This window comes from Lygodium microphyllum, chromosome 8 (genome assembly GCF_053477565.2).
Source record: "Lygodium microphyllum isolate KBCC chromosome 8, Lygodium_microphyllum_v1.1.10, whole genome shotgun sequence".
Lineage (NCBI taxonomy): Eukaryota > Viridiplantae > Streptophyta > Polypodiopsida > Schizaeales > Lygodiaceae > Lygodium > Lygodium microphyllum.
This window is the reverse complement of record NC_141142.1, coordinates 13275336-13288959: the sequence shown is the minus strand read 5'-3', so window position 1 is coordinate 13288959 and position 13624 is coordinate 13275336. Positions and strand designations below refer to the sequence as shown.

Below are 13624 nucleotides of genomic sequence, written 5' to 3'. Positions count from 1 at the left end.
ATTGAAATGAGTCTTGTCAGTAAAAGCATGCTTGGTGGATGAGAAAAAAGAGATATGAGGTATCAAAGTGTGAGGAGGATAGTAAGGATAGCAAGGGAGATAGGGTGGGTAGGCAGAAAAGGTTGGAGAGGGACCTATGGTACCTGTGGTGTAGGTAAGGGGACTCTTAAACTTTTTGCGATTGTTGGCTAAGGCACAATAGCATAACTAGAAGGCCCACTAGGAATTGCGATGGAGGAAAACTGTGAAAGCAATTGGTCGACACGTAGGTAGGCATGGGTAGGAACTCGAGGTTGGGTGTAACCCAAAGGTGCTTAGGATGGAGGTTGAGCCTCCCCTAGAGGTGGTGCTAATAGAGGTGCATGAGCACTACTTGGAACTGAAGATGTAGAGCTCCTAAAGGCTGTGCCTGCATTTAAAGAACCCCCTGGTGTGGTGTGTGCAATGCCATAGGTGTTTGATCTACGAAGGTGAATGTTGTGAAAGGTAATGGTGATGCAATGGAATAAGTGAGTGGGATGGGTGGGTTTTGAGATGAAGATGCATTCAATTAATTTTGATTGATGGATGGAAATTGAAATGAAGATGAAGTCATGTAGAATGCAATGAAGAAGAAATACCAAATTCATTCCGACTTTGAGAAGAAAAATTGAAAGAAGGAAAGAAAGAAGAAGTGCTATCCATTGTTTTCTTATAATCACCCTTTCTTGTATTAACATACATGAGTGGATCTTCAATGGAAGATTTACCATGATAAGTGGTGAAGCAAAGTGGTGAAGCAAAAGAAATAGAAGAAGGGACAAAAGTAGCAACTTTGCCTTGCACCGAAGTAGGAGCAGTAGGCTAAAAGTAGGAAACATAGTCTTGAGATCTCTCTCTAAGAGGGGGTCCCATCCTTGATGGAGGTCTCAACGGCCTTGTAATATCATCAGATTTATGCACAACATCTAATGAGAAAGAATCAAGTATACCTTCTTGACACAGCTATTATGTAAAGACTTGTCGACGTAGCTCTTTGGACTTCTTGGCACTATGAGCTAGGATAAGTTGTAGCTGTCAGTAGGATTAGCGTGTCTCCAACATAGTTAGAAGGATCTTTGGCCATGTTGGAACCTTATGGATATGGTAGTGGATGCCACTCCATCTCAGTTTGTGGCATAGCCCCTTTGGGAATTGTGGAAGCGTTTGATGTCATCTTCCCTTCGGTAGTTCCCGCCTGCTTCTAAGGTGAGCTTTCTGATCAAGGTCCTAGGTTTCTTCAGTGAGTACCTAGCTCTAATATCATGCATAAAAATGCTCTACCATAGGAAATAAAACACAATTGTACGACAAACATAGAGATTGATAAATAAGCATCATTAGGGTTAGCGTAGCGTAGAGGTAGTGAACATAGTGAATAATAATGAATGAATATTGAGTAGAATACAATGCTTAGTGCAGCAAACACACTATGTAGTGAAGAATATCGATCCCTGAACTGGAGTGTCGTACTTTGACGGATCGTGAAGCACATCAAGGCAGCCTCCGAATGTGTGGCAACAGCAAATGTAGTAGTAATGTGTTGGAAAGATCAGAGTCAGATGGCTTGAGGACAGGGTATCATGAGCAAATGTAGATGAAGATGATGACATTGCAGCAGTACGGATGGCTAAACAGCAGAAACGTGTGGTTTTGTACCACCAAACCATTCTTTTGGCCTGTTGATGCTTTTGCTGTCTATCATTCATTGATAACGGAGATCTACAGCAACTATCCTGGGTAGGGCAGCTGTAGGGTGATCAAAATGCAGCAGTTTGTTGACATTTGCAGCAGTAGTTCTAGGCTGGGCAACATCATTTGAAGGCTGAAACTGAAAATGCAACCCTCTCGTAGTAGTCGCCAATTGATGTTGGACAAGCGGAAACTCCTTTGTAAATAGCACCAAGGGCTGGACAGCAGGCACCAAACAGTAGGTAGCGGTGATGGACAGCTCTGGCTGAGATATGCTCCATGAATAGGGTGTGCAGCAAAGAGAAAGAATTTGTGGTGCAAAAACAACATTTTGGCTAAGTGGAGGGTAGCATGCCTATGTATTGACAGTTTGGGTCCTTGCAATTAGGGTTTGTGCTAATGAAATGTAGACACTGTCTAGGAACACATTCTTTTAATAAAATGTCTAATTCATGAATTAATTGATTTTTTGGGCTGCTTTAATAAAGCTAATGCATTTGTAGCTTGAAACCCACAACCCCCCCCCCGTCTTGCAGGTCCCAAAAGAAAAAAACAAAACAAAACAACAATGAGGCTCTCTCTCTTGCTCCTTGCTTCCTTCCTCTTTGAAGAAAGAGTTGATTCCCTAAAGGAATTCATCCAAATTCCCTAGATACCCTACCTATTAAATGGGCCTTACCCTACCTATTAAATGGGCCTTGGCTCTCAAGTCCTAGTAATGATCTCCATGAGATCCTCATCATAATGCATGTGAACAGAAACTTTGATAGTGGTAGTAGCTCTTATGACTTCTTCCAAAGAACCAATTGTAATGTTGCATGATCCAACAAGTGATGGTAGGAATAATCCCTTCTAGGCTCTTGTGTCACGAGCCTGTTCATCCATATAAAACCTATTAATCTAGGAGAATATGTTAGCCCCAACCACCCTGTCTCTTGTAGTGAATTCAAGGGATACAACTAACATTTCAAACTTTGCCATGAACCAAGGGACTTGTCCCCTAATTTGGAAGACAAAATCCTCCCAAGTTGCTTGCTCTCCTTTGATTGCATTGATGTGTTTGCCTCTTCTATCTTCCAAAGTCTCTACCATATTAAAAACCCCACCTACTATCGAATGATTGACATGGGGTGGAGAGTGACTTAGGGTGGTCCAAAGCAATCTCTCTCTCTTGGTGGCAGTTAGGGGCATAGATGAACAATAGGACGATGAGTGTCCCATCTACTCTCATGGTCATCCATGGGGCCCTTCTTGGGATGCCCCAATGCTGAAGCGTTTGTAGCCAATGCTTAGTTACAAAAGCACAAACCCTTGTTTCAATATATGAGGGATCCACGATAGAAGCCAAGTAAGTGAAATTCTGCCATGGCAAGAACATTCCATTGCATTGGAAGCTTCTCTTTCGAGAGGTGATACTCTGGCATAAGAAAACCCATTGTCCCTCGAAGTAGTGCTCTAAGAAGAACCCATCTCTTGAGGTTCCATCTATGATGGATTAATTGTTTGCCAAAGCCTTGAATGTTCCATGAGAAGATCCTCATAGGGAGCTTGTAAGTCTCTCGGGTTGGCATGACTCTACTGCCCACGCCTATCCCTTCTACCAGCTCGTATAGACTCTATTCTATCTCCTTACTATAATCTCTACAGCCTTGTGAATGTTAAAATGTACTATGCTAGAGGCACATGGCAAAGCATTGTATTCCATGAGCATAAAGGGAGATGTTTGTCTAAGTTGAAAAGCTATAAAACAATGTATTTGCAACCATGAAAATCAAGTCTTATTAATGCCAATATGGTTCCATTCTTGATCTGCTACTTTTGCTAGTAGTCTACTCTCATTCTCTTGCCTCAACCATGTTTTGCAACATGTTATCAAAGCTTTCTTTTTTGGAGTTTGTGAAAGCTTCCATAGCTGCCACTCAAAGCCCAAGAAGCTCAATCTTTGGAGGTGCTACTCTTCAAGAAGATCTTGGAGTGGAGTTTGAAGGTTGGGAGTTTCAAAGCTCATTGGAGAAGGCCACTATTCTTGAGCTATAGCTCGTCATTGTGTTTATAATCAATTTCAATCCATTTCTCTATCAAGAAGAAGAGAAAGGAGGCCATTGAAAGTGTTGCACGAGCTGTACTTGTTGGAGGTCCGCATCATCTATCATTTGCAAAGAGGGCAGTTTAAGGGCTCCTATACTGTTAGGTGCACTTGTCTATAGGATGAGCTAGTATAAAGGGGGGTGGTAAAATGTATGGTGCTAGAGGCACATAGCAAAGCATTGTATCCCATAAGCATAGAGGGTAAAATACATCATACCCTTAACTGGGTGTTGAGCATTCCTACCACATTTGTAAAGGCTCTGTCCATTTGACTGACACACCCAGAAGATCTACCAATCTGAACCTGTCGAGGCTTGGAAAATGGATTATGGTAGATGTGCCATCTTCAAGCATGGAATAATCACTGCCCTCAATCCACCTGCCTTCCCTACCAGGGTCACTTTGTAACTCTCCCAAGGGTTCTTGTGGTGAGCTGCTCGTATTATGTCTTTCAATGAGTGCACTAGTGGTTTGTCACCTACCAGTTGGCACACCAAAGAAGTTGCCTCGAAGGCAGCCACTCAACTGTTGAGCTCTACATCAATGTAATCTGTGGGCTAATTTTGGCAGTGGAAGCTGTGAGGACAGTCTTAGAGTCCCCTGAAAAGGAAGTGGGACTGAGTACTATCTCAGGAATCCAGTTTTGTCCATGTCACTGCTGTGCAGGTTCCCATGTTGCTGAATTGTCTGAGCCTTGATGGTCTTTTGTCGTGGAAGGGAGAAATGAAGAGCAGAGGTAAGAAACTCTTTGAAAGAGTGCTGCCAATGTAAAGGGAGTGTATTCTATGGGAGGATGGCAGGGAGGGTGGGCAAGACATGTGGGCAGGCAGGTGGTCCGGACAGGTGGGCAGGAGTAGAAGAGAGGGAGGAGGCTGGGCAGTCAGGGGGAGCAGCAGGGCAGGCAGGCAAGAAGAGGAGGCAAGGTGGGGAGAAGCAGGAGCAGTCCTGGAGAGTAGAAAAGGTGGGGGACAGCTGGGGGAGGAGGCGTCAGCAGGATGAATGGGAGCAACAGGTGAAGGGCAGGAGAAGAGGCACCACAATTGGAGGAGACTGTGCAGATGGGGAGGATAGGGGCAGGTGCAAGGCAGGAAAGGGGGCGGTGCAGCTGGTGCGGAGGTGAAGGTGGTGGGAGGTGGCAGCAGCAGCTATGGTGCAGCTGATTCAGCTGCAGGGCATGCCAATTGTTTACTTATCACATCCATATAATCTGATTTGATTTATATATTTTTGAAAAGTTCAAAAAGGCCCTTGCTCAAAATGAAGGATACTTCAGCAACATTGAGTACATTGTTGAACAACCAAAGTTCTCTCTCTCAGTTTTATCCAAAAACTTTGTTAAATGAAGCTGGGAAGAGATCATAGATCATCAGGGCATGGCCTAAAGAAAATATTGAATGATATTCAAGATATGCGCATTTCCTCAATAATCTCAATTAAGGGAGACTTTTACACAAGTCCACGAAGTTCCAACTAACAACCAAGAAAAGGTTCTGATGAGCTGTGGCAACCAAGTCCTATTGTCATAGTGCCATGTCTCATCCTCTTCTTCTCTACCTTCAGTTCCTTCAATATCCTTCTCCTTCCCTGTCACAAGGGTGTGAACTTACTCTATGCCCTGGGCATGATGGACATTGCATTGGGCAAGACCTTGGAAATTGTGACTTTCCAAAGTTTAGACGTGAAACTTAATCATTAACTAAGTGCCAAAGAGTGGATTTTCAGATTCATTCAAAATTTTGGATGAAGTTTGCACAGGACTGTTTAAAATCAAAGTTCGGGTCAAATTTTTGGGCAGCCATTGCATATTTTTAATGTGGGCATGGGCAGGGCCAATGGTTTACAATAATCATGAAATACTATGTGGGTTTTTTGCATGGCTTTATGGAAAATAAGAACTGCAATATTCACTTCATCAGTGTCATTTGATTGTTTTTTCCAAAGAAGAGTAAAAGTCCAATTGATAATATCCCTTGGACCAAAATATCCCAAGGCAAAATTCCCAGTAGAAAGCAGCCCTGTAAGGGACTTCTGTATCAAAAGATATGTAACAAGGGGAAGCCAATTAGAAGGTTTGAATGACTAGCCAATTGGGATGCCTATAATGCTAGACCATATGGGTCTGGAATAGGAAGAAACCGCCAGAATCCATATCCTGAGAAAAGCTTCTCCCCTCATAGTCTCGATGGAGAGTATGCACAATCTATGTCCAAACCTTGGAGAGAGAGCTGCAGTAGGTATATCCAAAATGTCAAAAGCATGCCAAGATCTGGCTGTCCATATGTATCAGGAAATGATGCTAGCTACTATGAGCTCCCATGTATGGCAATGCTGCAGGGTCCACACTATCTGGGGAAATTTGGGATGACATCCTGCTCACTAATGGCCCTCAGACAAGACAGTACAGGTTCGGGAAAAGCCCTGAAATGCTTGGAGGTACCCAAAACTCTAAAACGGCTCGAGAAATCCCTAACGCATTTTCTTGTCAAAACATTTCCCCTTGTATGAAACAGTGCCACATGGCATTTCCCCTTGTGTCTGAAACATTTTTCCTAGTGTCTCCCACATCAACTGGGATTTGGAATGCCAAGTGGCAAATTTATGGAAACGGACATGGGTTTAGGCCATGATAAGCTTATACCTTTCTATCCCTTTAACACATAGATACTCTTCTGCTTGTCCTCCCTTAGAAATGTCCCATCCCATTCTCTTTTTACACATTTCTCCCTGTTCACCTCTTCTCTCCTACCCCTTTTGACATTGTGGTTCTATTCTCCTCTTCTAAAACATTTTTGTTTCCATTTCCATTTGTGTTTCCATTTCAATTTTGGAGTTTCCCTCAGCTATACAAGATAGGCACGATGAAATTTGGGGGAGGTAAGTCTTTCTTTTCAATGAAGAGAAACTTCCTTATTATGAACACCTCAGAAAATGTATTCAAGGTTAAAATATGGTAAGAACCATATATAGGACTTCATGATCAAGTACAAACGGTGAAGGAAGTAATACACAGCCTTGAGTGTTTACTGCTAGATTTAAATAAGAGTTAGGGTATAATAGTTAACTCATTTCATTAAAGTAGGGTATAAATTGCTAGTTTTTTTCAGATATTTCTTAAAATTTGTAATAGAAATTATGGCCATGTGTAATTGGGATCCAAGGTTTGAATCATACCTCCATATATGTTTGTGTTTGCCATATGCAAATGAATGCTAAAAATCATGACATGCATGCATCACTCAAGAGTATTGAGGACGACTTTGCAGTGAGACAATTTTGTAACCAAAACCTGTATCATAAACTAATAACACAAATGATATTACCATTACCTTTTAATGAATAATTGACAAGCCCAATGGTTTCTGACCAGCAGTTGTAACCCAGAGTGGTTGCACATGCATACTTAGTAATATTACCTTGTTCCAATTTACAATGAAAAAAGAAGGATGTTTTCAACCTTTTTGTTTAAAGAAAAAATAGTTATATTCTACTTCATGAGGGAATAGATAATGATTTTGGTGTTTTCCGCAGTATTTTTTTCAACAATAGTAGTCTGATTCAAGGAATGGTGTGATGGATCCTTTTTTCTGCAGATATTTGTTAATTCTGAAAATCAAGAACTGAGCAATAAATTATCATGTGGATTCAGGAAGAGAAAAAAATCAGCAAGAAGGTCTGGTCCCACCTGGTTCAAAGAAAACATTCTTGGAAAGCGTACTCATTATTCAGCTTTAGCTGTCATTTCAGGTGACCCGTATATACAATTGGAGCAAATGGCTATTCCTTACAATTTGGCCCAAAAACTAAGAGTCCCAGAGATAGTAAACCGCTTTAACTGGGAGAAATTAAGCCAGTACATTTTTGACAGTCAGAATTCTATTTGCAAGTCAGACCAGGATGGTACACGAATGCGTATTGTTGGAGATGAAGGTTCAAATTTAAAATTTGGTGAAATCATAGAACGGCCCCTTCAAGATGGGGATCTTGTCTTTGCAAACAGAGCACCTTCAATACATATGCATTCCTTCATTGGGTTTACAGTCAAGCTGCAGGAGAGATCTACATTTGGTATCAACCCAATGATCTGTAGTCCTTATTCTGCTGATTTTGATGGTGACACGCTCCATGTTTACACTCCTACATCTTTTAATGCGAAGGCAGAAGTTTCTGAGCTGATGATTGTACATCAGCAGATGATCTGCTCTCAAGCGGGACAAAGTTTACTGGGGCTGTCACAAGATGGACTTCTTGCTGGTTATCTGCTTTTGCAGAGACATTTCTGGCTGCAGAAGTGTCAGATGCAGATGCTGAACATTTGGTGTGACTCAGTCAGTCCTAAACCAGCCATTGTAAAGGCTCCACGGAGCCAAGGTCCACTATGGACTGGTTTGCAAATACTTAGCATGACACTGCCGGAAGGCATAAATTTCAGATATTCTACTGCATTGGTAGTGGTTGATAGTGAGATACTGTTGTGTCCATTTGATAAGAATTGGATGAAAAGTAAAGATGATGGTTTGATTACAAGAATTTGTTGCGAGGCAGGGCCAGAGATAGCAGTGAGGTTTTTAACATGTCTGCAAACTGTACTAACTGAATGGTTCTCCCTCTGCGGCTTCAGTGTTGGATTAAGGGATTTTCTATTAACAGAGGACTTCAAATCTCATGAAAAATTGCTTGCTGAAATCACAACAGCTATGGAAGATGCAAGGGCATCATCAAGGAGGGCAATTCATTTGTCAGATCATGAGGAGCAAGTGGATATTTCCTGTGGTAAAAAGGGACACACGACCCCTATGGCAGATAAGTATCTGATCAGAAGAGATACTTCTGACCAGAACAACAAAGCACATCCTGCATGGAATTGGGAAGCTCTTGATAATGTTGGCATTTCAGAATTTCAGTCTGTTTATAATGACATAGAGACTACAGTTGAGAGGCATATTTCATTTTGCAACCCCTTGTATGACATGGTAAGATGTGGAAGCAAAGGCTCATTGAAAAAATTGGTGCAGCAGAGTGCATGCCTGGGATTGCAGCTGCTGAACGGAAAGAGATGGTTTTCTTCGAAGAAAGTGGAAGAGTGTTTTTCGGAATTCCCAGGAATTTTACAATCATCCTTTCTACATGGGTTGACTTCAAATGAATTTTTCAGTCATCTCATACCTTCTCGAACAATGCCGAAAACACTTGGAGTTGATGGTCCTGGACAAATGTTTAGGGATTGTATGTTTTGTTTAAGAGAGCTCTATAGTGCTTATGATGGCTCTATCCGGACAAGAAATGGTAACCATGTAGTTCAGTTCTGCTATGGAGGCCTTTTTCAAGTAGAGCATGATGGCAATGATAAGACAGACAAGTTTGACTACGAAAAAGTGGACCTAGAAAATGAAGCTGTGGGTGTCCATGCTGTTTCTGCAATTATTCAACCTGCATATAATGTAACATTTGATCAAGCTGTGTCAACAATGATTAACCCTGTTGACTTGTTGAAGGCAAGTGAAAGTTCATGCTATCTTTGTTTCATTAAAGTCATGTGCTGCAATATTGTAATCTGAAGTTCAACAAACCACCAAAGATGTGAGTTATAGGAACTACATCATGTAAGTTGAGTAATTTAAGACATAAAGTGGCTAAGTGAGCCTGACCTATAAGCAAAATCTCAACTTACCAGGTGACTCTTTCGAAAGGATTACACCAGAAGAAGGCGACCAGTAATGACTTCAAAGCATTTTTGAGACTGTCATATGATGACATAAGGAGAAGGTCTGATAGGGAAAGGGCGGCTTTTGAAGTTAAAGGACATCTACAGCCTATTACACTCGAGTTGTTGACCTCAACTGTGTTTATAGAGTGAGACAATATACTTCATAAGTTCTTGTGTTAATTCTTTATACTGGTTGAATGCAGTGACTGATCATGTGTGTTTGTTGTACTCTGTAGGCATAGTGTTTCTGGTAATCATCAGAAAAAGGCGTTCTTTATACTGCATTTTCATTTGTCTCTGGTATGTACAGGGGGGGGAGGGGGGAAGTAAATGTTCTACAATCTTCATCTTGAACTCAATATTTTGTAAAAAAGGATAAGATTTATCGGCTAGATGGAATAGTAATGCCATGAAACTCAAAGTTTCAGGTTGCATTGAATAGATTCGGTATCAAACTGAAGGACGTTGCAGCTATATTATGGAAGCATCAGGAAAAGAATCGTGGAAGGAAGACTGAGGTCACCATCTCGTCCAAGTAAGGATGGAAACTCAGTTTTGAAGACTGTAATAGATTAATGACTGCTTTTTGCACTTTTCAGTGGCATATGATTGAAAAATGATTGATGGTGTGAACAAGATGTAAGTTGATTCCAACTGAGTGAGCGCTGAGAAAAGGAGATTATAAACTGGATACAATACTAGTCAAGGAAAGCCTTACGGCACGTGACACATGCTTGGGGCTGATTACCTATGATTCCCCTGGCTTAAGGCACAAGAATGCAGTGACTTGCATCATAAGTCTGATTTAGGTTATGCTGACTTATTAAATGGGTCCACTTATCCCCATTGTTGGCAGATAGTTCACATTTCAGGGATGTCAATAGATTCAGGTGGATATTGTATCATTTTTGTGGTTCCTCTGCAGGATGTTTCCCAGATTCCAGACTATAATGGCAGTCACTCCTATTGTAGCTAACATGTGGCCATGTGCTGAAAAGGTCTGTGGAGCAGCTGCAAGGTGGTCCTGGTCCCAGAAATAGATTATCTACTGCTTTTTGTTAGAGTGAAGGCTTTTAGGGGAAGCAAGATTTTCTAAGGCATCTCCCTATAGTAGGCCAACTTAAACCTGTGAGGGCTTTTGGATCTGTATGTCAAAAATATGCCCTGGAGGATGTTAGGATGTTTGGGCCTACCTTTCAGCCTTTTGGACCTGTAAATCACAACTTTATGCTGGGGTAGAGCTGTCTGCCATTTTAAATGGCCGAATGAGCTGCACATTTGGATTGCTGGCAAGGTGGTCCTGGTCCGACAAATACATAAAGTACTGCTTTTTGTTACAGTGGAGGTTCTTGGAGATTTTCTAAGGTATCCCCCGAAGTAGGCCAACTTAAACCTGTGAGGGCTTTTGGATCTGTATCTTAAAAATATGCCCTGGAGGATGTTAGGATGTTTGGGCCTAACTTTCAGCCTTCTGGACCTGTATTTCACAACTTTTTGCTGCAGTAGAGCTGTCTGCCATTTCTAAATGGCTGAATAAGCTGCACATTTTGATTGCTTGCAAGGTGGTCCTAGTCCCAGAAGTAGATTATCTACTGCTTTTTGTTACAGTGGAGGTAGCTGAATGAGCTGCACATTTGGGATTGCTTGCAATTGTGTCCATACATTTTCTTCACAGATACAATTACTTTTTGCCTTAACAGTTGAGTCATTTGATGCAAATAACACCTATCTTCAGATAGTGTTTCTAATCCATTGGATCCTTCATGTCTGGCAAGTCATTTATCATGCCAAGTGTGTTTATGATCCCATGCTTTTCCAGTTTTAATTTTTCCCTCTTTGAACATGTGCAGTGAACAATGCGACTATGGAATTTCTGGGCATCAGGATGAGTCCATGCCATGTACAAAAGTTCATATTACATGTCCTGAAGACCTTCAACTCAAAGACAAGCATACTCATGTCCACGAATTATTTGAAACCTTAAAATCTATTGAATTTATTGGCATTCCTTCATTTTTAAAAATGTTGATCAAAGGTATGTTGTTTTCAATAACTTGTAAGTCCTTTGACATTTTTGTATGAGAAGATTAGTGTCAGTTCATCTAAAACCCTGTTCAACTGACATGGTGCTGATTTAATGCTGATTCCTGTGACATACTTCAGAATAGAAAATTATAAATTCCAAGATCTCTTTAGCTTTCCATCATCAAGTATGTAAGGTGTGTTAGTACATAAATTATACATGATTGGTTTTAATTCGTTTTATAATGTCACAAACCCTGGAGGAACTGCACTGAAAAATACATTTTGTGCTACCTACTTGAGACACGTAAGGAAAACGTTGCAGTTATTCCTATGGGATTTCAACCCCATTACACCCCAGTTTGCCCAGTATTACATTTCATTATACTACAAGTGAGTCATCCTGCATGATAGAATCTCAGTGTAGAACTGAATTAGTGGATGTGAATACCATAGTGCCAGGCCCTAAATTTTTCCTCGCCCCGTCAAAGAATCAGGCTATGAGCTGATGAGTAAAAAGTTGATACCCTTCTGATTACCTACTTTGGAAAACCCATCCTCAACATGGTATCCTCTAGGAATCCCCTATACACTCTATCATAAGGCTTCTCAAAATCAAGAAGTAGAACAACGTCGTTTTATCCCCTGGATTGTGCAAGAGCTGTGGCCTTCAAAAAGGTGAAAATATTGTATAGGATGCTGTGCCCTCGGAGAAAACAAGTTTTGGTAGGTGAATTATACCTAGGATCAAGAGAGATAATCTAAGGCTGATCACTTCGGCAAGGTTTTTATACGTTGTTCCAAGCAAAGTGATTGGTCTCCATTGAGTGATCTCCAATGTATCCGCACTGTCTTTTGGGATGAGGTGAATCAATTGCTCGGAGAGCCTCTCTAGCATATCTCTAGATGCCTTAATCTTCTCAAATGCTACTAAAAAGTTCTTTGTTGATCACATCCTAGCAGCTCAAGAAAAAGGCTTCCTCCAAGACTTTCCTGATGGTAGTGCCATCAAAGCCTTTGCAATCTCCTCCTCTAAAATGGGGCCATCAAGTGTTTCTGCATGCTCTTTGTGACCACTCTCTTGGTGATTCGTGGTATAATCTCTCTATCCCTCTCAAAGCTCAAAGGCTTCATTTTTCAACTCAACAAGTTAGTATAATAATTCGTAGACGCTTGATGAACCTCTTGTGGCCATTGGGCAAAGGATCCATTTTCTCTTTTGAGACTCCTTAGTACCTTACACCCTAACTAGATTGTTTGGAACATGTAGTACGAAATAATTCTTTGTTTACTCTATCCCTTGCATGTGTCCAAAAAGAAGCCCTCACATGCTACTTATACTCAGATCTTGCCTCCTTCATAGCATCTATTTCTACTTTGGTTGCATACATCCTCTCGGCCAGCAGCTTGTATCATAGTTCTCTTTCCAATGAGGCTCTAGAAGTCCTCTTTTTTTTTTTCTCGTAGTAGGTAATTTTACTGATTATGAAAAAGTACAAGTACAAGAGTGCAGGCTTACAAGTTGCAGGATGATTCTAGTCCATCGTGCATAAAAAATAGAAAGTCACGGCAAAGATCTAGAGGAGACTGCCATATGCCAAGGAAGTACATCATCTTTGACCAAGATAGAAGGTCAAGTTGCTATAGGAGAAGTCCCTTAAGCTTTTCAACATGGCACTAAATGCTTGAGGCGGCATAAAAAATGAATCCATTGCAAGTGACCCAAAGATGCCAATAACCCCATTATTTGAAGAAGTAAAACACAATCATCATATGAGGTTGTGACAGACCATGGTATTTAGCTTTACCAAAAGGCCAGCCAAACACACACATCCATCTACCCATCACCACATGCCAAATGTGAGAGAATAGCCCAAATCTTCCGAGAGATAAGGCAAGAATTGGATTAGTGATGGGAAGACTTAACCACATTGGTATAGAAGAAACAATTTCCATTAGAGATAGCTCTGCGGTGAAGGGTCCATGGGTCATATTGATCCATTTGTCCATCATTGTCAATTTCCACTAGGCTTTAGATTTGTGCAAGCCTCAAAGGTAATACACTTTGGTAGTCAACCACACACGATCTTTGATCATTTT

At 41.1% G+C, this 13624-nt stretch overlaps 1 protein-coding gene across 7 annotated transcripts in view; it reads left to right on the top strand.

The window, feature by feature from the left end:
• The window catches only part of LOC148031984 (DNA-directed RNA polymerase IV subunit 1-like), a 221189-nt gene that overhangs the window by 164567 nt on the left and 42998 nt on the right, over positions 1-13624 (top strand). For 5 of the 7 annotated variants that reach the window (XM_087682585.1, XM_087682586.1, XM_087682590.1 and 2 more), the window contains 5 exons: positions 7389-9290; positions 9470-9648; positions 9739-9802; positions 9925-10037; positions 11353-11537. In XM_087682585.1, coding sequence (XP_087538711.1) covers positions 7389-9290; positions 9470-9648; positions 9739-9802; positions 9925-10037; positions 11353-11537 — 2443 coding nt within the window. The remainder of the gene's footprint in view (positions 1-7388; positions 9291-9469; positions 9649-9738; positions 9803-9924; positions 10038-11352; positions 11538-13624) is intronic. The other 2 variants (XM_087682591.1, XM_087682592.1) reach the window with 2 other exon arrangements.